At 26.3% G+C, this 24,923-nt stretch overlaps 2 protein-coding genes across 4 annotated transcripts; one reads left to right on the top strand and one right to left on the bottom strand.

Annotated features, from left to right (window-relative positions):
- Nucleotides 1–170: 170 nt before the first annotated feature.
- Nucleotides 171–24,923, top strand: LOC112680240 (E3 ubiquitin-protein ligase RNF19A-like). 3 transcript variants are annotated; one of them, XM_025550290.1, is made up of 14 exons: nucleotides 171–482; nucleotides 560–616; nucleotides 12,607–12,801; nucleotides 14,579–14,682; nucleotides 16,102–16,297; nucleotides 16,371–16,485; nucleotides 16,796–16,986; nucleotides 17,047–17,191; nucleotides 17,276–17,412; nucleotides 17,475–17,572; nucleotides 23,178–23,382; nucleotides 23,445–23,601; nucleotides 24,011–24,292; nucleotides 24,426–24,923. In XM_025550290.1, the coding sequence occupies exons 2-14, from the start codon at nucleotides 607–609 to the stop codon at nucleotides 24,484–24,486; spliced, it is 1,896 nt and encodes a 631-aa protein (XP_025406075.1). In that variant the 5' UTR covers nucleotides 171–482; nucleotides 560–606; the 3' UTR covers nucleotides 24,487–24,923. The 3 variants fall into 3 exon arrangements, with proteins under 3 accessions (XP_025406075.1, XP_025406070.1, XP_025406064.1); XM_025550285.1 differs by having other exon boundaries at nucleotides 172–616; XM_025550279.1 differs by lacking the exons at nucleotides 171–482; nucleotides 560–616 and having other exon boundaries at nucleotides 12,492–12,801.
- On the bottom strand, nucleotides 18,380–21,994 carry LOC112680260. The gene is made up of 2 exons (XM_025550300.1): nucleotides 20,888–21,994; nucleotides 18,380–19,386 (listed from the first exon to the last, which is right to left on the bottom strand). The coding sequence occupies exons 1-2, from the start codon at nucleotides 21,239–21,241 to the stop codon at nucleotides 18,481–18,483; spliced, it is 1,260 nt and encodes a 419-aa protein (XP_025406085.1). The 5' UTR covers nucleotides 21,242–21,994; the 3' UTR covers nucleotides 18,380–18,480.

Genomic DNA, 24,923 nt, shown 5'->3' with positions numbered 1-24,923 from the left:
CTCCTGTATGTTCTTAATCTAAAATAATATTTTCCATGGATTTAGTCAACTCTTCCAAGAACCATTACGTACATAAACTAATCGTGCACAATGCACCAGGCACCAGCCACACTAACACCAATTTCTCCTTCCCGTTAATCTATCTCCAAACGTGTTATTATTTTTTTTTTTTTTTGTAGAAAGTCGAAAAGTTTTGTTTTTCTTCTTAGTTCTTGTTTACCTCATTTAGAGTAGATGACTTATTAAAGTTGTAGTTGTTGTGTATTTCGTGTAAATATCGTAATGTTTTCAGAAAAAAATGAATACACTTACGTAGTATAAATCATTGTTAACTATTACTCATTATTATTATTTTACTGTTTGTCATCTGCGTTATACCGTGATTATTTATGTTTTAAATTGTATTGTAAAAATTATCTCGTAAAAGCGATTGCACTAAATAACCAAAATGGAAATAACTAATTAAAGTGTATCGCATATTGGTACGAAATTGTAATGTTATTTAAAATTCCTATTCCGTGGTCGTTATAATTTAATAAATTGTACTGATTTCGGGCAGCATCTGTTGTACGAATCTGGATACTTTCAATACGGAAATCTGTGTCAATGAATGCTGGTAAGTTTTTAGATTTTCATTTTTATTTAAGTTTACATTTTTTTAAATAATTAAAAAAATAATGTTATATGGTATGCTTTTTAGAAAAGATTTTATAATTTAAAACTCTCGCGATGTATTATTAAGTTAACATTGTAGTTGAAATTTAATCTTAGTTTTTTTTTCTTTTAATTATGTTAGTGTTAATTATTTTAATTTTTTAAATATTAGTATTATTTTTGGATTATAAATAAGTAATGTTTTTTCTATTATTTTCTATTAATTTTATGTTATTCTGATTATTTTTGATTATTTATAATAAATATGATCTACAATTTTGAAATATCTTATATTAATGTAAAACATAGATTCTTAGTAAGAAATCATTTTTATAAGTTATAGCCAGTTATAGCTTGTTAAAAAATGTTTATAAGTTATTATATAAAGAAAATATTTTTTAGAGAGAAAGATGTGGATATTATCTAATATAAGGATTCAATATTTTTATCTTAATTAAATCATTTAGATCTTCAAAAATATTTAGTGTTATATTTGGTTGATAAACCCAATCAAGTTTGATTCCTTCATTTTAAATTAGTTGCCAGCACAAAATTAAATTTTAAAGAGTATACTTTTAATTTTAAACCATTATTTGTATATTTATAAATATATCTATTAGGAAAAATTGAAGTATAAAAATATATAGTTATACAGAAATGAGTATGAATAAGGGTTGCTAGTGAATGAAATCAAGAGATGGGAGATAGGACTATGTGTAGGTTGAAGACAATTTTGACCATAAATGTTTAGGAGAGAAGTTAAGATAAGGAAGAAGATTCTATTAAAAATTTAAATAAATATGCTTACAGGAAGCCGTATATTTAAAATTCAGCTGTAGTTTAAAATCTATGAATTTATTTAAATATCTTGATTACATATTTAAATGATTATTAACTATTTATCTATTTACTTAGATTTACTTGAAAAAAAATTTAACATTTAAGGGTATTTTTGGAAGTTTTTGAATCCAAATATTTAGTCTTTTGTTAAAATTATTTTGTGATATAATATTTATATTTTTGTGTATAAATTATCAATAATTTTTTTTCAAATCATAAATAATATTCTTATTTGGTAATTTATGTTGTATTTTTTAGTAATAATTGGTTTAATAATTGGTTTAATTTTCAAACTCAATAGTTTTTCATGATGTTTTGTTTTATTTTAAGAAATACTTTTTTCTTAAAGCTGTAACAATAAAAATTGTTAATTTTAAAAAAATACTTAATACTTAATACTACTTTAAAAAGTAGTAAATATAGTGTTTATATCAAACTTGAAAGTTTATTTGGAGTATAATTCCAATAAATCATGAATACCAGTTTATGTTAATGACGTCAATTGAAATATTTAGCACAGATAATAATTCTGATGATGCCAGTTGACGGAATTTTCAGTTAATGTGTTAATATTAGTATAGCCTTTTAAAAATTGTCATACTAAGTACTAGTATTTCTTATTTATTATGTATTAATATCTAAATAAGAAGACTAAAATATATGCTTTTTCTTATTAAAAATAATTTTTTTTCTTCTCAGACATAATTTATACTTAGTTGAAAGTAGTTATTAACAATTAACTAACAAATTAACAGTATTAAGTTTATTTCAAAAAAAAAAAAAAAAAATAGGTATACAAAAAAAAGTATTATTTACATTTTTATAAGAAATCTAAAATTTTATTTTTTATGTCTCTTAAGAGAAACAAGATTCTCTCAAAGCTATAAGGACTAAGAGTATCTTATGCCATATAAGTAATCAAATAAAATTGAAATATATATTACATAATATATTTTTACTTTTAATATTGTAAATATAATATTAATTAAAAAAATAATGGTATTATTTTGTAAATTATATTTATATAAGTAATAATAATAAAAATGTCAATAACAAAAAAAAAAAGAAATGAACATGAGAAAATAAATTTTTCATTATATTTTATACAAGATTTTATCTTTTGTTTGAATAGTATTACTAGTACTAATTGTAGAAGAGTATAATCTAGTTTTATTGCACTAAATTTAAGTTTAAATATTTTTACTAGTTTGTTATGAAAGTGTTTAGTATATATCCCGGTATGTATGTTGTATATTTGTATTTAATGTATTCTCAACCACTTAATCAAATATATTTTGGACTTCATTCATTTACATTATTTTATGTAGATTATTTATTCTGTATTTTAATTTAATATAATTTGAAAAATTTGATCAAATTTTTTGCATTTGTGGTTAAAACTGTGTATTACTTTTTTACAAATAGGTAATGTATTAAATATAGGGTAAAAATATGGAATATCTAGATTATTTTTAATTAATAAAAAAAAGTATTCCTACTTGTTAATAATTAATTCTAAAATTAATTTATATATCTGTTGTTCAACATACTTTATAACATTTTTAAGTAAAAATAACTTAAATAAGTAAAAATTCATTTGTTTCTTATGTTTTTTTCTGGGTATAATGAAATATGAATTTGTATGCAATTATAATTGTATTACATTTATAATTTATCAATATTATTATTTTATCAAATAAATATTTAAAAGGGAAAATTAATTATCTAATCATATTATATATATAATTTTCTAATCATATTTTGTACTGTATATGTTTAGACTGATACTTGTTAAATATGGATTACAATAAATATTATAAAAAAATATGATGGCCTATCACTGTTATAAAATAAACATCTGTTATACATATATAGATTACATAGATAGTTTATGTATCGTTTAATTACTAAGGAAAAACATTTATTTGATATTATAACTACTTAAGAAATATTTTTAGTATTTATTAATTAATTTTAATAATTTTTAAAGTATATTACAAATATAATAAATATTAACAAAAATAATATTAAATCATTAAAAATTAATAAATTATAATTGTATGTATACCTTATATATTTCTTCCTAATTTTTAAAATAGTGTTTTATTTTCTTGTTATAATATTAAACATTTAAATTGTTCTAGTCCAGTATAACTTAACTCACATAGTTCATAGTTTACTTTTTGTTGTTGTGTTTATTTTTTTATGTATCTACAATATATCCTTCTAAAATTGTATAATGGGTATTCATATATCAATATTAAGATTTTTATTGAATATTATATCATTTAAAACATTATATTTTATAATTAAACTTTCTTTTTATACAAGAAAAAGGTTTCTTTGATAAATCATATGATTTATTTATTTATAGAAAAAACTTGGATAGAATATAATACAAAATACTAATAATTCTTATAATATAGATAACTGAAAAAAATGTATGCATAGTACAGTAAAATAACAAGAGGAAAAATTAGTTATAATAATAATAATAATAATAACAAAGCATATCAAAAATTTAGAGAATGAAAAATGCATAATGACTATTTTTACCTTAACTATGAAATATGTGATTAAAATTTTAAAAATACACTTAGACATTTTATTGAACAAGTAAATAGCATACTTGTATATTAATATACACCTGTATATTGTTGTTTATTATAATACATAATTGTTGCTAATATTAATTTTTCTTTGATAAAATGATTTAATTAACTTAATATAATTTTTTTAATATTCATTGTATTTTTACTATTTATTGGGGGTACTTTCTTGTTATATGAGACTATAGCTGTTATCACGACTACCACCCAAGACTACCTCCATTATGTTTGTGTGTTTGTAGTCTTAGATAACAGGATTGTGATGTGATCAAAAAACAGGGTAGTCTCGTATAACAGGAAAGTACCTTATTGGGCTATTAATATTTCTGTATCTTTTATATAAATACATTTGATAGTATAGATAGATTATAAAAAATTAACTATTCTAGTGATAACAATTGTAAATTAATTTCATGCATGATACATTTTTAGAATTTCTTGTAGAGTAGCCTTGAAGTATTATTGAAACAAATAGGTTTTTAATTGTATTTTGATGGTTTGTTAAGCGAATGAATTATTTTTTTTTTAGATAATGGCAAATATTTTAAATTAGCTGTATATTTTAAGGCTCTTATTTGCATAGGTTGTGTTGGAAAAATAACACTTTTTATTTAGTTATAATAGATTTGAACTATATAATATATTTTTAACTTTAAAAGGAATAAGTTTAAACTAGTTTATCAGTGGGCAATAGTTAAGTGATTTAGTTTAAGTTAAATTTAGTATATAAATTAATTAATTTATACCCTAATTTGATAATAACCAAATATTAATAATAAATGGAAGAATACACCATGTACCTATAAAATAATATTTATAATTTTATTTATTTAAATAATACTAACTTACTGATCTAATAATTACAAAAATAATTTCACTACCTAAAAGTTAGCTTAAAGATTATGTAATAGTAATTTTTAATCTTATTAATTCTTTGAATAACTTAAGGTCATTAGTTTTCTAATATATCTTTAACCAGTAGTTTTTGAATTGTGTTTTATCTATGACACAGGATTCTTTCTACTGTGCTAAGAGAATTCTTGTCTCGTTTCCTTTAGACGGAGAAAAGTTCAGAAATAAAAAGCATAGGTATTCTTAAAGCAAAACAATTTAAAAAAATAAATGTTAGCTGTTTACCGATTATATGTAATTTTGTGTTTCAGTATAATTTATTTAATAAATGTTTTTAGCTATTAGTGATTAGGTGTTATGTGATATAATGATAACCTATTATGTTTTTTGCTATATCATAGGTATTTACAATGCACTATAATTTAATAATATTTATACTTACTAAATCAGTAAAGCCTTAAGACAGAGAATGACAAATTACACATTTTTATTCAAAATTAAGTCTATTAATAAATTATACATTATAAGTATTACAATCTTCCTGCCATCTAGTATATTATATAGACAGTATATAACTTATTATATATCAATATGAGAACTTAGATTAAAATTGACCTTCATTATAAAATGTAATAATATTTATTTCGGATTTAAGCATTGTATATTCCATTTAGTTATTCATTATCTCACATCAAAAATCTTTATCCTTATTTATATTATGGAACTACTTAATTTTCCTCTTTGAGATATCTACACATAAAGAATTAAAGTAATTTTTTTCGAATTTACATTGTATGTATGTATATGTGTATAGACATGTTCATAGACATGTTCAGACTTTGGTGGCCGAGAGAGTATAACAAATTTTTAAATTGTGAAATCTATTTATTTTTTTTAAAACATGAAGAAATATTTATTTTCTATGTTAAAGAACTCGTAATGATAGTAATATTTTTTAAAGACCAAAATGTACAACTAATAAAAAAAAAAAATGCATTTAAATTTAGAATTAAAATACATACATACTACTACTGTACTGGTACTGTCGGTACTGAGTAAAATCAGCATGAATTTTTTTATCCGGGCATAATTTTGTTGGTGGCATAGTCTGCCGGGAGGGGGGGCAGTGCCCACGCGACTTCTCCCGTAAATACGCCTATGGTATATATCAGGGATAGGCAACTGACAGCCTGCGTACATCTTTTATTTGGTCCGTGCTACATTTTCAAAGCGCTTCATTACATTTTAGTAATTATCAGTATTTAATTTTTTCACGTTGATTATAAAATGTAGACAGTACGAATTCAAAAAACACATGCTAAATAAATTTATTTATTCATAATTATCATGAATTCCTTTTAGTTTAAAATCGGAGTCTTTAAATATTTATCTAACACGTTTCAATTATAATTATGGAAGTTAACAAGATAATTATTTAGTATGTATGCTTTATTACCTAATATTACTTACATTATTTGATATCTTTATAAGTCTTATAGTATAAGAGTGAAAATAATATTCATCGAAATAATAATTTAATAAAGCTATAACTGTATTAGTTCTACAATTATAATATTTAATAATTTTTATAGGCAAATATTTTTTTTCCCAGAAAAATATACATTTTTGAAAACGCTAAAACACTTAAATGTTTTAAATATTATATGTAGTATTTGTTTGAGTTCTTATGTTTTGGAAATGTTAACTTCGATTCAGTCGTAAAGATTTGTGAAAGAATATTAGTATGTTATTTTTCTTATAATTTTTTTGCATAATTATAAAATATATATTGTATCTAAATTATAGTGTAGCATAACATAATATAACCCTTCAAAATAGTTTTTTATGTACAATTATTTCTACATTTATTCCAAATGACAAATGATTACCTTTTGCTGAGATAATTCGAGGGAAATAAGCTTTTAATACGAGAGCCTACGAATTTTTTATGTGTTGTATAAGGTGTTTATTATTAGGTAGGGACTTCACATTTAATTTCTTATTGAATAATCTAAATTTATTATTAATAATCCCTTTCGTTTATAACGTTTTGTCGAATTGCCTTTGAAGCTTGGAATTATTTATAAATTGATTAGTTTGTGTGAACGTGTCAATTTACTTAATTATTTGAGGAAACATCCGAAAGAACATAAATTAAAGAAACATGACTAATCTTTGTTTCTTTCGGGATTATTCTTTAAAATTGTTGGTACTGATTTGTCAACGACGTGTATATTTTTGTTTGTTAAACAATTAGGTAGTATGTACTGTATAGGATTTTACACGGTTCACGAGTTTTAAAATATTTTATTTTAGTAAATAATTTATTCATAGTCATGTATTTCTCTGAAAATATCACGTATAGTAAGTTGTAATCAGCACATAAATATTTATGTACAGAATATAAAATTAAGTATAGAAATTATTTTGTATATACTGGATATTACCTACTTTATTTAACATAATATTTTTTTTTTTTTTGTAAAGTTTGATTATTTATTCAATACTTTATTAATTTTTAAGTAAATTTAAATAATTTAAGATAAATTCCATGTAAAGCCAAAGTTATTATTAGTTGCACATAAATTAGTTTTTTCAGGATAGAAAATTAATTACTACTTATAATAAATAATAAATAATAAAATAATAAAAATAAAATAAAAATTAAGAATTATTAAAGGTTAACACTCATAAATTAATATATAAGTAAATAAATAAATGCTTAGCCTAGAGTATTATTATATTTGTAAAGTACGATTGATTTCGAATTAAAAATTCATCATCGGGTTATATACACAGTCAATAAAATCGCGATTTGAGTCGATTTTCATCGTACATATCAACGGTATATTGAATAATATAATTTTACTAACTTAATCTAGTACGTACTTTATATTATGCAGCATTTATTATGATTGAATATCTTGTTTATTGTTGCGTAATACAGGTTATTTAGTGTTTACATTCTAAATTCTGCATCGAGTAATATAAACGGAAGCATTAAAGTCTCTCTGAGTTCAATAGACACTGTTTGCAGTGGAAACGCCTTACATATCGATTATAATAATATTTAGATTATTATATAATTATCCAAGACACACGAGGTCATTGTTTTCGAAAGCTCTTTCATTAAGTAAATTATTTCCATACATCTAACACTTTCTCTAGTGGGTAGGTTCTATCTTATATTCTGTCTCTATCCAGTCTAAATGAGTGCTCATGTGATATGTGTTTATTCCTATCTTGAATCTGGCTTAGTCCTTAAAAATTGAAGATATTATTTTTCACTTTATGATAAAAATTTAATTTTTAATTATTAAAAGTTCAGTTAGGTTTGGTAATCTATAATCGATATATCAGCATTAAACTTTTAATAAAGTTATCAAGAATAATTAGCATTTGGCTATAGAAGTCATAGATATACATGTATATTTATTTAAAATAAAAAAATTAATCAGAATAGAGAATGTCATTATTCCTTTCAAAAAATTAACACTGAATGGAAAATATATAATGCTTTAAAATATGTATTTTTTATAGTTTTATTAAATTTAAAAAATATATTATTTTGTTTAAAATTATAATATGAATATTAAATTTCATAACTAAATACATAGTTTGTTCTAAACAATCGTGAATAAACATGAGTGTGTTTATGTTGATTTGACAAAGGGCTGAGCTGCTAAGCGATAGTATTTATCTTATGTGGTTTCTCTAATAACCAAATAATTAAAAAATAATTAATTAATAACTTATCAAGCCAAACTTATGATCCACTTAGAATTGATGTAATTTTATATATCATCAGTATTCGTATTTTCAACCGATGTTTTTACTGCTTACATTTTGTTTGTATGCTTCCATTGATGGATATATCAACTATAATTCACGAGTATATTAGCATTATAAACATATTAAATTGATGCAGATTTTGATGTATATAGAGATTACTTAAATTATTAGCAGTGTTAGATTTATATTTGTTAGCATTGGTGATAAAGAACTAAATAGGTATCTAAAATATATATAGTAGAGTTTATAGATTTATATTGCAACTCTAGAATATGACTAGAAATGTAGTATAATTAAGTATATTTAAATTGAAACTACTATTTACGTAGATTAAAAATCATATACGTGTTTTTTGTTAATATATTTAAAATGTTAGTCAGAGAGAAGCCTAGGCTATTGAGAAATATTGAGATTCCGTTGCGTATTATAATATGTATTGGAACGTAACAGACATTATTTTACCATGGTTATTCAAACAAACCGATTTTTATGTAATATTTTATTTTTAAATATTATAATAATAATAATAATAAGACTCATAATTACTGAAACGACCGACGGATCTGGAGTGCGTGGTTTTGGCATGCGCAGTTAAATATGTATGTTACACTAATAAACAATTGTGTGAGATATAGGGGTCGCGTTATCGAACTATAACTACCGTTTTTCCTATTTGTGGAATTCAGCCGTCAAGACCAGCCCTCAAAATAAATTTTCTGCCAAATTTTTCTTTCTATCTCATTTTTTCCATTGTACATTTATTTCTGGTTTTAGTAGTTATTTTAGACGTATTCTTTTATCCGGTAATCTCAACAAGTGAGGACTACCTAAGGATATTTTTCCGATAAATTCCATTTATTCCTTATTTTTTTTAACAACGAGTTTTTTCTCTAATCATGCCCGGATAAATAGTCTTTCTATTATTTTGTTTGATTATGTTCGATATAGGTTTTTATTTTATCATAGTGACATTAGATCCACCCCATAGACTTTAAAAAATCGATACTCAGCAAATAACCTAATTTCTAACTCATTTCTTAATTTTTTAACCATCATCCTAGAAAGTAAGAATACTCCAACCAATAAAGATTCGGAAGTGGTTCTACAATAATTTAATTGGGCGATGAGTACACGGCTTTCCCGAAAACAGGATCGAACAATAATTAGTGATGAGCACTATCGAATAGTATTCGATAGTAAGCATAAACTATCGAATATTATAGTCGAATATTATTTTGTATGACCGAATAGTTTTTCCATGAAAAACCATTCGAATATTTCGAATAAAAAATCAAAACGTTAACGCTTTTTGTTAATTTTTATTCTTATCAGTAATCCGTTATCACATACGTGATTAGGTATCTCAAAATAAAATAAACATTATTTAAGCTATAGAGTAACATGTATTACTCTATGATTTAAGTTAAGCTAATTTAAAATTTTACTGAATAATTCAGAAGTTGTAAACTATCGATTAATTCGGAACAATCGAATATTTTGAAAAACTATCGAATAGTTCGATAGTGCCCATCACTAACAATAACACTAGGTATATTAATGATATTATAACCCGTCTAGATTGGTACTCAATAATATTTATATAATTCTGAGATTAGTTATGATTTCATTTATACTGAAACATAATTTTTTTACTCTTAAAAATAACTTAGTGTTGAATGTATTTTATAACTAAGAAAAAAAAAATAAGGATCATCGATTTACATAATTACATTTAATAACAACAAAATTACGTGTGATTAGTGTCCTGCACAGCAATCACTACAGTATTATTGTCATCTGGAATATGATTTGGAATTATTGTATAAAAGCACCAATTTATTGTAATGTTTGTTGATACATTTCACAGTTGGTTTAAAGAAATAAGCTTTTCCATCGGACGACTAGCATGGGGAAGGTGATAATTTATTTATATCCGGATTCTTATTAAAAATCCATAACAAAGCTTAATGTTAACAATATTTTTACCTAATATTTCTAAATATACAAATATTTTCATGTTTATATATATATACAATTATTGTACGTAAATACTCGATGTATGGAATAGAATAATTGTTATGTATTATGATTATCTTTTATATAAGGTTTTTTTAAAAATTCTGATTCATGAAACGTCGTTTATCACTTTTACTCTGACTCATTCTTGGTATTTTTTCTTGTCGGTTCATTTCGTTCTCACCATATTATCTAATCAAAAATAAGTGTAATTGTTGTCGACGAAGAAAGACACGCACTTAAAATACTAATTATATTATTAAAATATCTATATATTATCTATATTTAAGAAACTTGGCTATTGGGTTAACATTAAATTACTGACAACATTTACTTAACTAAACAGTCGTTATAATAGTTTTTTTGTAGCGTTAATTGGACATGTTTTACTGTCACCACAAACTTTCAAACAATACTTTTCAATTGTATTTGAATGAACCTTAGTTACCTTAATCATCTTAGTCTTTAAAATTGATATTGTTTAGGTGGTTAAATGTAGATATTTTGTTTTGAGTTGCAGATTTTCAAGGTTTTCTATTGTATTTGTATCAAATTCATCATTAAGCTATTATTAAACTATGTATTAATCAATACATTTTTATTAAAAGCATATTTATTTTTATATAATAAAACTAATCGTATTAGGCATAAGATATGTTTAAATCTAGTCATTAATTTTATCACAAATATGTATATATATATATAGGTTGTACCAAGTAACCCAATAAACCCTTATAAGTTAAGCATCTTTCCGGACTCATAACTCAATAAATTTTGACTGTAACTATTATAATTTAAACTTGATGTTAAAATTATTTATAATATGATAAGAAGATAATAATACATAATACACTAGTACATCATTGAAAATTAAAATAGAATCTATTAACAAGATGGTTAGTTTCATCAAAATACCATTGCATCTATTATTAGTATTTTAATTTTTGTGTATATTACATACATAAGAGTATAATAATTTGTACACACATTTTTAAACTTTTTTTCTTTATTTTATTAATCCGAAAGTTTGGTATTAAGCTAGAATGAATTAAAATGTTAAATATTTAATCATACTGAGGTCCAAAATATTAAGTATTTTTGAATTTTTCAAATTCGGTTATTTTCATGATTGATATTCAACCGGATCATAATTCTAATATCCTAATTGAGGTATTCGAAGTCGAACAAGTATTTATTATTATAATATTACCTATTGATAGAATATAGTTGCAAGTGCTTACTTGGTCCTTTCTAGTCCACTTCTTAATTATATTTTAAATTTATTCCACGACAATATTGTTTCATAATTGTGAATATATTTCTAAATATTAATGTATTTCTGAATGATATTTAATAACTATAATTCTAGTTATTGGGTTGTTATCGGTTGAATTATTTTTAAACGAAGAATTGAGAACGTCTAGCATGTGAAATCATCTTAAATAATTACCAAGTTTTTAAGATTTTATGTTTAGAAAATCAATATATGTATAGAAAGTAAAATATATTTATTTTATTTTAAATTAAGTCTTTAACTTTGTAGTTTAACTGATATTGTTTTTTTACAATTAATAATTGATGGCATTGTTTTCAATGCCACTTTTTCTAGATAATGAATTTAATCTGAATTCGCGATGTAGGTATATTTATATTATTATTTTTATTGGTCAAGGTGAACACCAACTTTCACTAATTCAACCACGTAGCATTGCCGTTTGTTAATCTTGTTCAGTATCATTGGTGTCGGTGTAGTGTTAATATCATACAAATAAGAAAGAATTATGTAGTGATTTTGTGATAACTTAAATCATTAATTTTTTCTTTATTATGTTGTATTGTGTAGACAGTAGAAATAACAGTCGCGGTATGAGATCCAAGTCGTTACAAGATTTACCAGAAGCCAGTACTAGTACAGCTGTGCCAACACGTAAAAGACGTATGCCGAGATTTTCATTGCGTCGATTGTTGTATTCGAATACCTTTTTGGCGAGACACTTGGGAAGTTCGCAAAATGGTAAACGTCGAACTATTATAACTGGTATGTTTAATCAATATTATGTTTAGCTTATTAAAATTTGTTCTTTTAAATAAGTTACCTAGTAAAATAAGTGTTTATCATTTATAAACTGTATAGAGTATAGGTTAGGTTAAAATTGCTCTAAATAATAACTTTTTTTTGATTAAAATTTTGAAATATACTAATTTTAATCGTATCAGTCTTAAATTATTATTTTTAGTTATAATGTACCATTAAAATATAGGAATTTAATAGTTATTTATTTTTTACTTACAAATTCGATGTTTAACTTCTTTTAAACTATCGTTTTTTTTTTGTAAATTCTCAACATTGCGTCACACACAAGTGAAAATTTTTAATTTCTATAACTGTACACTTTAATAATTTAAAATAGAATGGGAATTATGCAACAAATTTATAGTGTTCTTAAACAGCTCGTTCTTATAAACTGGTTATTTTTTCTTTCTTTTTTTCTATTAAAGTTGTTGCATGTTAACTAATTTCAATATTAGCATAGTTTTATCTCATTTAATTATCTAGCTGCTTAATTATTTAAGTGTTTCAATAACCTTTAAAGTAATTTGATCTTTTCGGAGTTTGGACTAAATACGTTTTATTTTTGGTATTATGCAAACAATTTAAACAAAAATCGATAAATTGCATTTTTTAAAAATACTTCTGTGGTATAAAATCATTATTTATAGTAATATATTATATATATTTTATATTTATATTTTTGATTGATAAAATCATGACTAGTCACGAATAAAAAAGATATTTAAATATTGAAGAAAAAAATAGTTTTTTTATTAATAAAACCTTTAAAAAAGTTAACTTAATTGATTTAAAAAAAAAATAATTAATCAACACCCTTTTTAATTAATCCTAAGAAATTCAGAAGGTTTGGCAAAGTTGACTTTATTTATTTAAGTGTAATGGCCTATTATTATTAAAAGTAATTTTTAGTATGAAATTTGTTAAACAATTTTTTAAATAAAATAAATACTCTATTTTATGTTTTAACTCTAAAATTTTAGTATCAAGTATGTAAATTGCATTAACTGTGATAAATTAATTAAGTAAAAATAAATTAAAATTATACTAATATGATATTTTATATCGATCGTCCATGAGAATATTTTGTTTTTTAGTACACTGATATATTATTGTTTTGTACTGTTACAAATATTACGATTTAGACGAAGGATAACACTCGATGGCACTGTTTTTCTGATTTTATCTTAATATTTATTTATTTCCTAATATCTTGTTTATTTTTATAGTGTAAATACATTTTTGTAGGTACTATATAGACAGATATGTTCATCATTATTCTTATGTTCTATTGTATTCATCATCAGGTATATACAAATTCAATATTATATATGTGTATTATAATATTGATATTTTATATGTCTGATGATGAATTTTTAATTAGAAACCTGTCGTACATTACAAATTTTATAATACTCCAGACTAAGCATTTATTTTTTTCTATGTATAAATTATTTATTTATATGTTAATGTATGAGTGTTAATTAAGCTGGTGTGTTTGAGCCGGATGTGGAGGACTGAACTTTGTGTAGGTTAAGCCATTCTTATAGAATTATGAAAGATTGTAAGAACTAACCTAAACTGTTATTGAGGGCAATAATTTTATTTCCTAATATTTCTATATATAAGCGCTGAAGCGAAAATGTCAATGTGTAATGTGTATTGCTTTTTTGGTTAGCAAAACGAAAAATCATACAATTAATATAATAATTAACCATTTAATCATTTAATATTCAATATATAGGTGGCCCCAGTGTAGCAGATGTAACTGATTTTGAAAAAGCTCCTTTAGGATTTGGACAAAATTATACAGACCCTAAAAAAGCACCTTCTGTTTGTACAGCCAAAGTAAGTAAAAATCGTATGGTAAGTTATAATAAATATATATATATATATATATATATATTATGTTGTAGTTCTAAATTCAAAATAATACATATATTCTTGTTCTTGACCGTTTATCATGACTGGTTGACTTTTTAGTTGCTTATAGCTAAATTTATTTATTATGAGACGCTTATCTAGAGATTTTTCTGAAGATATAATTATCCTGTGTCTATTAACTGAATTATTAATATACAAATTAATTTTATCAAAATTAATATAATTTTCTTTACAAATTATTGTTTAATTTTGGTTCCTTAGTTTAAGTATAAAATTAAGAATGTTATTAAAATTTGATCCTTTCTACTTTTTTAAATTTTAAATTGAGATTAACTTTTCAAAATAATGTTTTATAAGATATCATACAGACACACATATATAAATGTTTAAGTATAATTATAAAATATATTAAACCTAATATAATTCGTTTTAAATAGATAGATGTAGTTGTTTACTTAAAATAATATTCGGTTAAAATTAATTAATTTTGTATTAACCCAAAATTATATATTAGGTAACTGAAAAAATGATTTTTATCTATTATTGATTCTAAAGTTTTAACTAAATTTAACATTCTTTAGATTTTTCCGGTCCTAAAATAAAACAATATGATTGGTTATTATTAATTATTTATGGACCTCGCGGAAATGAGAATATTTTTGTTAAAATACATTGTTACATTGTTAGAACAAAAACTATTTATATTATATTTTTCAAATCAAGTATCTATCATTTTGCTATTAAGGTTTTAAACCTTGAAAACCAAGGTTAGGTTATCATCATAGTTTGTTTTACTCGAAGTATAATGTTAAACAAATTATATTATGCATAAAAAAATATCAATAACAAAAGATTTATCAATATTTTTTTATCATTATTATTATTTCTCCTGCTGATTGTTGTTTAAATTTAGTGTAAAAATTAAGTGAATTAAAAATTGTTGATTAATTAAAAATATTTCTCTGTATCCTAATTAAAGATTTTAATTTGATGTTTTCATTTATCAATACCCATAGGCGTAAACTGGGTGGAGGAAAATTGCCCCTTTAGAATAAATTAGAAGGGGCAGTGCCCCTTCTGATATTTAACATAAATTGTTTTAAAATAAGTACAAAATAGCTGGTTATAGATATTACTATAACATTTTTTTTTTTTAAATCTTAATTTTAAATTTTTGCTTATTTAATGTAATGTTGAAAAATTAATAATTGTGTATAATAATATGTAGGTAGTAAAGCGGCGTTTATCCTCGAACACTCTTTTCGTTAGATATGTAATTATGTTTTTGTCCCCTCCCCAATAAATTTCCAAGTTATGCCTATATATATTAATACTCATTGGTTTACTAAAATTTAGATTTCTAGATTATATTTATATTTCTAGATTACTCCAGCAGCTGATGGTTTATTAGAATGTCCATTATGTCTAGCGAAATTTGATGAAAATAATTTTGCCAAATTATCAACTTGTAATCATCGTTCCTGTTTTGACTGTTTTCAACAATATTTACGAATAGAAATATGTGAATCCCGTGTGAACATTACCTGCCCAGAGTGTACTGAAGCTATGCATCCAAATGGTATGGTTTTTTTTAAAGTTAATTTTCTATTTTATTAGATATAAAAATTATTTATGTATATATATCAATTTAGATATACAAAGTGTGCTCAATAATCTTGCTCTATATGACAAATATGAAGACTTTATGGTTCGTAGGGTATTAGCAGTTGATCCTGATACTAGATATTGTCCTTCACCTGACTGCAGGTAATATTTTAAAGTTGGTAATTTGTTAATTGGTTAGTATTAAATTTGATAGCAATTCAATTGACAACAATTATTCAACTTTTAATTCAAACAAAAAATGTAATTTTTATTTTTAGTACCTAATTTAAATTTATTTAAATTGTTTTTATAAAAAATTTGGTATTTTCTCAATTGAATTTATACAATTTATAAAAATATCTTAAAGTATGTTGATATTATATACATACTTATGTAGTATAAAACCTTAACTTGAAATAAAAGAAATATTTTTCCTAATATAGTAATAGAATGTTTATTTTTATTTTTTTAGCTATGCTGTCATAGCTGCTGGTTGTGCTAGTTGTCCAAAGATAAAATGTGAACGTCCTGGTTGTGATTCATACTTTTGTTACCATTGTAAAGCTGCGTGGCATCCTAATCAAACCTGTGATTCAGCTAGAGCAAAACGATCATCAAATATGAGAACTTCATCTATTGCTTTTAGTATAGATTCACAATCACGTAATTGATAATGTTTTATTTTTATTTGTGTTAAATTGTAAAATTGAAATATAATTTTAGGGGAAGATATTAAGCCATGTCCTCGTTGCCAGGTTTTAATTGTGAAAATGGATGATGGTTCTTGTAATCATATGACCTGTGCAGTTTGTGGAGCAGAATTTTGTTGGCTGTGCATGAAAGTAGTCAGTGACTTACATTATCTCAGGTTAGCCTTTTGATTAATACATTTATATTTTGTATTTATTATTTTTATATTATTGACTTATTTATGTTAAAATTTTAATTGTAGTCCTTCTGGGTGTACTTTTTGGGGTAAAAAACCATGGTCCAGAAAGAAAAAGCTTTTATGGCAGCTGGGTACATTAATTGGAGCTCCGGCTGGTATTGGTTTAATAGCAGGAATTGCAATACCCGCAATAATAATTGGTAATTTAAATTGATTGATTTACTAAGTATTTAAATTTTAAATATGCGTTTTTATTTTGAAGGTGTACCTGTTTGGACTGGGCGAAAAATGTATACTCGTTATAGACATTCAAGTCGATTAAAACGAAATTTTGCAATTGCTGGTGGTGTATTAGCAGCGGTAAGTGTTTTTAATTTATTGCTTAAGTAGTTAATAATTTTATATATCATCTACATAAATATAATGGTTATAAGAAAAAAATGATTTAAATTTGTTTTATAATAGTTGATTTGAATTAACAAACAAGACTTTTCTTAGATAATTTTACAATTTGTTGTATAAAATTATGAATGACTAAAGCGTAAAATTTGATATAAAATTTGAGTTGTTTGATAGTGGAATATCAACTTCACGTTCATGCATTATGCGATTAGAAGATAAATTATGTTTTTGTGTTTTTGTTCTTGTGTTGTAATTTTATATACATAATATTAATTATATCTAAGCAGCAAACTTTTTAATAGAAAAATTATTAATTTTAATTTTTATAATCAATAAATTAATGTTTATTATTACTATAGTAAGTAAAATCACATAATATGAGTAGTATGGACAGCACCGTTACATTAATTTAGGCAATATAATTTTAACAAGTCAAACATTTAAAGAATTAGTAAAAACTGGTTTCATAAAAAGAAACATATAACATGTTATACAACTGTTTTGAGCTATAGGATCTAATAATTAATATATTACTTTACATACCATGTTATAGGTTGGGCTAACATTTTTAAGGCTTTTAATACTTTAAATACATGAGATGAAATTATATGTTAATATAGCTTTAACAAATTGTCTCTATTATTAATATATTTCATAAATTATCAACACTTAAAAAAAAAACTGATACCTTAACCTCAAGTATTTTCTAAATTTTATAGAACTAACATTAAAAATTAACAGTGAAATAAAATCCTTACAATTAACTAGGTAGTAAATTGTTCTCTATATTGTGTGAAAGCTCTACAATTAATTATTACTCGAGAAAGGAGAAATAAATTATAAATAAATATAAAATAGAATAAATACTATGCTGAAATTTCATTAAGATGTCTATTGAAAATTTCTTCAGCTTGTAGATCAGTCAACAGGTCTAGTAATCTTTGTTCCGTTTCTTCATTGCCTAAAGCAACATCCACTGATCCTATACACAGAAGTACTGCTAACAACTTTGATTCCTTCATATCTTCATCTAAGTCGTATCTGCTGTATTCAAGTTGTCCCTCTATATCTACACCTAATTTATTTGCATGTGTTGTTAAAGCTTCCCAGTAGATGTCCACCAGTTCATTTGAATGATTTCTTCTTGTTTCCGTTGATAAACTACTTACAAGCAAAAGTGCTACGTCGTTGGTTGGTCTACTGTAGGATATCATTTGCCAGTCTAGTATTACACATTGGTCTTGTTCTCCGAACATTAAATTGTTACACCAAAAGTCTGTATGTGTCATCAATCCCATGGGTTCTTTAGGTATCATTAGTGATCCAATAATTTGTTTAGTGAAACGACAAAGTGATCTAAGCGTGTTGATTAACGTATCATATTGAGGCCCTTTAGATCGCAGGAATACGTGTAATTGCGGCATTCCTCGTTCGACCAGTGCTTGGTATGATAATGTGGCACGAGACGTTTGGAATAAGAATGGCCAACGTTCTGTGAGCAGTCCGTGTTTAAGTTTTAATGCAAGGGATGTTGCGTGGATTCGGGCTATAGAGCGAAGAGCGAGTTTGGCTTCTGTATACGTTAGTCCAGTAGAAAAGTTAGCTGCAGTATAGCCACGTTTGGATAAGTTTTCCAGCACAAGCATCGACTCGTCTTTACCGCTTGCACTCATACCAGCAAAGTAACATTTGGCTACTGGCATGTCACCAATTGTTGAATGATAATGCTTTGGCAGCGCATCTTTTTCTAGATTTCTTAATTCAAATAATACCTGCAATCAATTGTATAATATTAGATACATTTATAGGAGTATAAGAGTGATATGAGTGATTTAATCATGTTTTTTATTGATAAATTATGCTTAGAAATAGTACAGCGGTTTAAACATAATTGATACCCTGTATATGTATACTAATCTGTCGAGTTTTATACTAGCAATTAGTTGATGTATTCAAATCTGTATTTTTGTAAAAAAGTAATTCCGTTTTCAAAGTAGTTAACACGAAAAAAAATATGAGTTTAACATTTTAAAATGTATGCGATGTTGATTTAGAAGCATTCATGATGGTTATAAATGCGTTGTCGATAATAAATTAAAATTTTAAGCTAAAAAAAATCGATTACTTGCTCCGATAGAAAAAAAGTATGTTCATTCAATTTTAATGAACAATTATATTTAATACTACCAGCAAGTCGCTGGTATTTCATCGATATTGTTTTTTTTTTTTTACTTTTTTTATTATTAGCTTATATATAAAATATCAAAATAACGTCAATTTCATTGTATTAACAATTTTTTTTGTATTTATTCTAAGCGATACCTGCTAACATTTAGAATTTTCTGACCACCAAAAAAATTATAAATCACAATTAATTTGCTGATGATAATTAATGGGAAATAATATTATTTGCTTTCCTCGAGGGGGGTGTTTCATGCTTTAATTTGCTTCAGGGCCATGGCATGTGGTTTGAATTAAACAATACATTTAAAATACCACGTATTCCATCACGCATCATTTCCTTGACAGGAATCTAGTCAAAATTAACCGCCGTCACCTCATCCTAGCTGTTTCAATGAACGAAAAATAAGTGGTCAAGGTCTATTACACATACATACATACACACACATTTAGGATGGGCGTTAACCGTGACAATTTTTACGGCGTTACACCAAAAAATTTTGTACAATTAATAGTGGTAATCGTTCACGATAAAACGATGTAGTGGTTGGTGAATATTTTCCATATTGTCAATTCTCTTATCGTCTCGTCCTTGCGGCAATCGCCCTTGGACTTGGATAGTAGTGTGTGTGTGTATATGTGTGTTCAAAATACAATAAACAGTTTAGGGATCGGAAAATATATAGAGCTTAATGGGGGGGGGGGGGGCAAAGCTGCTGACAAGAATACGGTAGAACGACAAACTACGTATTTGTGTTCGACATAACTGATGTTGTGGTTATGGCATGTGCATGGTGGTAGGGTTTTCCCGCCCCCCGAAATATCTTCCTTATCCCAAAGTTTCAAAGTTGATATTTTTTTTTGGGCCAATTTTTTTCATCGATCTACTACTAGGACCCCCTAACCGAACTAAGATTCTGCGTACGTCTTGTGTGTGTGTGTGTGTGGGGAGAGGATGTGTGCTCCCTACCTGTGTACGCGTGCGTGGTGCAGTTGCAGTGCAGTGCTAGGTGATCTTTTGCTAAACGCAGGGCATGCAATGTATACGATAATGGTCGGTCGAACGATAACGATATTAGGAGGGAGACCCACCGTGTTGTAAAAGTGCACTTCTCTGTAGTCGAACTGAGCCTCGAGCACGAACGCCCGGGAATAGGGCTCTTGCGGCAGGCTCTTGATGACCACGTCCAGCGAGTCGGTGCCTGCGACGCCTTCCACCGCGTACACAATGTGCACGGCCACTATGGAGCTTAGCACGTTGTGCGGGTCGGACACGGCGGGCGTGGCGAACGTGCGGTCGCTGATCACCGTTACCGCGTCGCGTGGCTGGTCGATCAACCGGCTGATGACGCCCGACAGCCAATCCGGGTCGGCGGGCAGCGGCTGCATTTGCTGCTGCTCGTCATCGTCTGGTCCGCCGGCGGCCGCTGCTGCTGGCGACGACATGCTTTTGTTGCTGCTGCTGCTGCTTACCGTGTTTTCTTGGACACACCGATCGCGCACACTACTGATCAATGTCGTACACGTACGATGCGTGCGACGTCCAGCCACCGTGTGCACGGCGTACAACACAATTTTACACAACAACACTGGTGGCCGCTCGCGCGTTACGGCGGCGGCTGCGGGCGTGTGTGTGCGCGTACAAGTCGACGACCCGCATCCCCTTGTCTTTCCCCCGTATCCTAGTGTTGGCCGCTGCCGACCGCGCCCCCCCGCGGACGCGACAACGAGGAAACGTATACAGATCGCAAACTCTCCCCGCCGCCGCCGCCGTCACTGTTTCCTACCCGCTGCCCCCGCTATTACGTAATCTCCTTCTGTCCTTCCTCCTCCTCTTCTCTCTCTCGCTTGCTCTCCTGGTTGCCATGCGTCCTGTGCGCCCGAGTGCTGCTGCTTCGCCGTGTACGTCATCCGTGCGACCCATCAATACCGTGGAGCTGGTGTTCTGTGATGTAATTCGGGAGGAGACTAAAACGTACACGCAAGAATAATAATACGTATTATTATTTCGTTTTATACATCTTGAGTGTGCACCATCCTCCTCTTCCCAATCTTGCCATCCACACCGGTGATTTTACGCCGGAATGCGTTAACGTTTCATTGTTATCGTGTTTTCGTTAGCCTTATAAAAGAACGAAATAAAATATTTTTCATGAGAACGACAATATGTTATATGTAGCAATAAAAATCTGATAGATCTCACGGTCGGGTGTAATATTATTTATATTATTCTTTATTGCTGCTGTTGTCGTACTCTATAAAATTAAGTAATACAATTTATTTATCTTACATGATATAAACGTTGTATTATATATTACGTATATATTTATGCTCCCTAAATCTCAGATTATTATAATTATATATTCACACGTATCGCATTTTGTGATCCGATAATTTTCATTACCAAATTTAATAATATATAGATTTACACACAAATTAACTGCCCCCCCTATCAAACATTCATATCCGAGCACTTTCCACATTTTTGTTGAACTTATAAAATATTTTTAAAATTAATTTTAGTTATTGTTTAAAAAAATGTTTTATATAATGTTTAAAATAAATTATTAGTTCACAAGAAATTATTATGATAATTTTTTCTAAGATTTGATTTATAAAGCCGCCCTTGTTTTTTTTGCTGCTTAGTACTGCCCTGTTAATGACAAATGTTCCTTCATCCATTTTTTTATAGTATTTTATGTAAAAAACATAGATTACGAATATTTGTGTACTCTATGTTTAATAGAATTGACAGAATCCAATGAAATAATTAAATTACATATTGTTAATTGATTAAGGTCAAAAAATCCGCTTTGCACGGTTTACTATAGATCAGTCATATGCTAGTGGTTAAATCTATGTTAATTTATGTTTGTTTTTGTCTTAATTTGTGTTTTTCACCGCATATGTTTATTTTGAAATATGTTACAAGGTTAGATTTGACTTACATTATATACATGTAGTCTATCTACTTATTATTTCGCATATTTCTGAAGGTTTTCGTATGACCAAAAACTTACCAATTTTTTATCATGTTATATTTTTCTTCTCAATCAGAATAATGAAAAAAAAAAATGTTCATTAATTGATTATCTAAAATAAAATATTAAAATCAATATTCAGTGGTTAAAATTAGAAAGAGGCTTTTCTAATTTATATTTTAAGTTATACTAAAACTAAACTAAACTAAAAATATTCACAGTGAAACCTATCCAAAATGTATTCTGTTTATTTGTTAGCCAGAAACCGGTCTAAAATGGAAATGGTCAATATTTCAATCCTTGATAAAATAATTGTTTAATATAATTTTCTACACTTATAAGTTTAAAATGTGTTTCAATGTTTAAATAATGAAAAATAACAAATTTTGTTTCCTTTATAGTTGATTGCTGCTCCAGTAATGGCCAGTTTAGCTGTTGGTATTGGAGTGCCAATATTATTATTCTATGTTTACGGTGTAGTTCCAGTATCACTGTGTCGCTCAGGTGGCTGTGGAGTTACCACGTCCTATAATGGAGTGCATTTTGATTTTGATGAAGAGCACAGTGCCCCTAAAACTGTTAATGTTGATTTCTTCACTGCAAATGGTTATTAAAAACATATAATATATATATTACTTAGATTTAAATAAATTGGATTTTGTATGTAGATGGTGATGCAGCTAGTCATGGTGCTGAAATTGGCAACCCATCTATTGAAGAACCATCTTTTTGGAATGATTGGGATGGCGAAACAGCTTTGGGACGAGATGCTGATCGAGAATCAGCGAGTACAGTTGCATTAGCTGGCAGTTTATTAGCTCAAAAGTATTTATTTTCTATTTGAATTAAACAAAAAAAAAATTCTTAACAATTCAGTTATTTAAAGTTATAACTTAAATAGCTATTTGCAAAAATAAAAAAATTATTATATGAATATTTTTTTTGCATACAGTTAATTAGTTTTATTATATGATCGAAATCATAATACATAGATTATTCTTATAGATTCAGAAATCATCTAAAAACATATTAGGTGTTATCAACACTATATGCATTGTATAGTTTTAGATATGTTAAGATTTATAATGAAATATATTTTTTTTTACATATTTTTTTTTTTTTTTGATGATTTCAGGCTAAACTAATAAGTTTAAATATATTTTTGGTTTTTAAATCTAAATTTTTAATCAAAAATATTCTTATAATTTAAACTTCATTATTTATTTTGTAAAAGAGTTGACAATAGTGAGACAGCATCAATGCGTTCAAGCCAAAAAACTACCGATGTGAACGATGAGACACAGTCCCAGTCACAACAGCCTCTCAATTTGTCACTTAGTTCATTAGAAGAATTGACTGCTGGTCTAATGCGAAGGGTATTGGGAAATGGTGATGAGACCGATACTCCAGCAACTACTAGGTCACGTGCCACTACTACCGAGGTGCACTTTGGCAATACCGTCAGCATTATAACTCCTCCAGTTATGGACTCCCATCAAAACTTTGTACCATTCAGGTATATGTTTCTCTGATGTACTTATATGTCAAACAAAATATCATTTTTGATGTATGAATATCATTTTGGATTGCACATGAGTTCTATTTGTATACTATTAATAACTATATTACTATAAACATTTTATTTTCAGAGGTTTTGTACGAAATTTGCTGTGTAGGACATCAAATGAAATGCCAGCCAGTTCATCATAGTTATTTTATTAAATAGTATAAAATTAAATACCATGTACAGAGCTATAATAATTATGTGTATTATGCTCTCACTTAAGCAACTGGTCTTTCTATTTTCTTTGATATTTTCATTTAACTTAATTTTTTGTGTTTTTAAAATTAGCTTATATATATTTTTATTTATTTAAATAAATATTAATTTATATAACTAATTTTTCCTTTAAAGCGACTGTGATCACTGGGGTTTATATTACTATAAATATTTTTTTTTTGTCATTTTTACAATTAATTGATTTTGTAATTTCATCAAATAAATAATTTTATAAATTATTTGAGTATGAAAATGCATAAATTTTGTGAAGGACAAAAATAGGAAGAGTTAACAATTTCAGTAACCATTTATCTGTTTTAAGATTTATAATTGCGTAAACGCTATTAAATAATGTTAGAAATTTAAA

This window comes from Sipha flava, unplaced genomic scaffold, assembly GCF_003268045.1.
Source record: "Sipha flava isolate LNK unplaced genomic scaffold, YSA_version1 101_pilon_pilon, whole genome shotgun sequence".
Lineage (NCBI taxonomy): Eukaryota > Metazoa > Arthropoda > Insecta > Hemiptera > Aphididae > Sipha > Sipha flava.
This window is presented reverse-complemented; position numbering and strand designations above follow the sequence as displayed.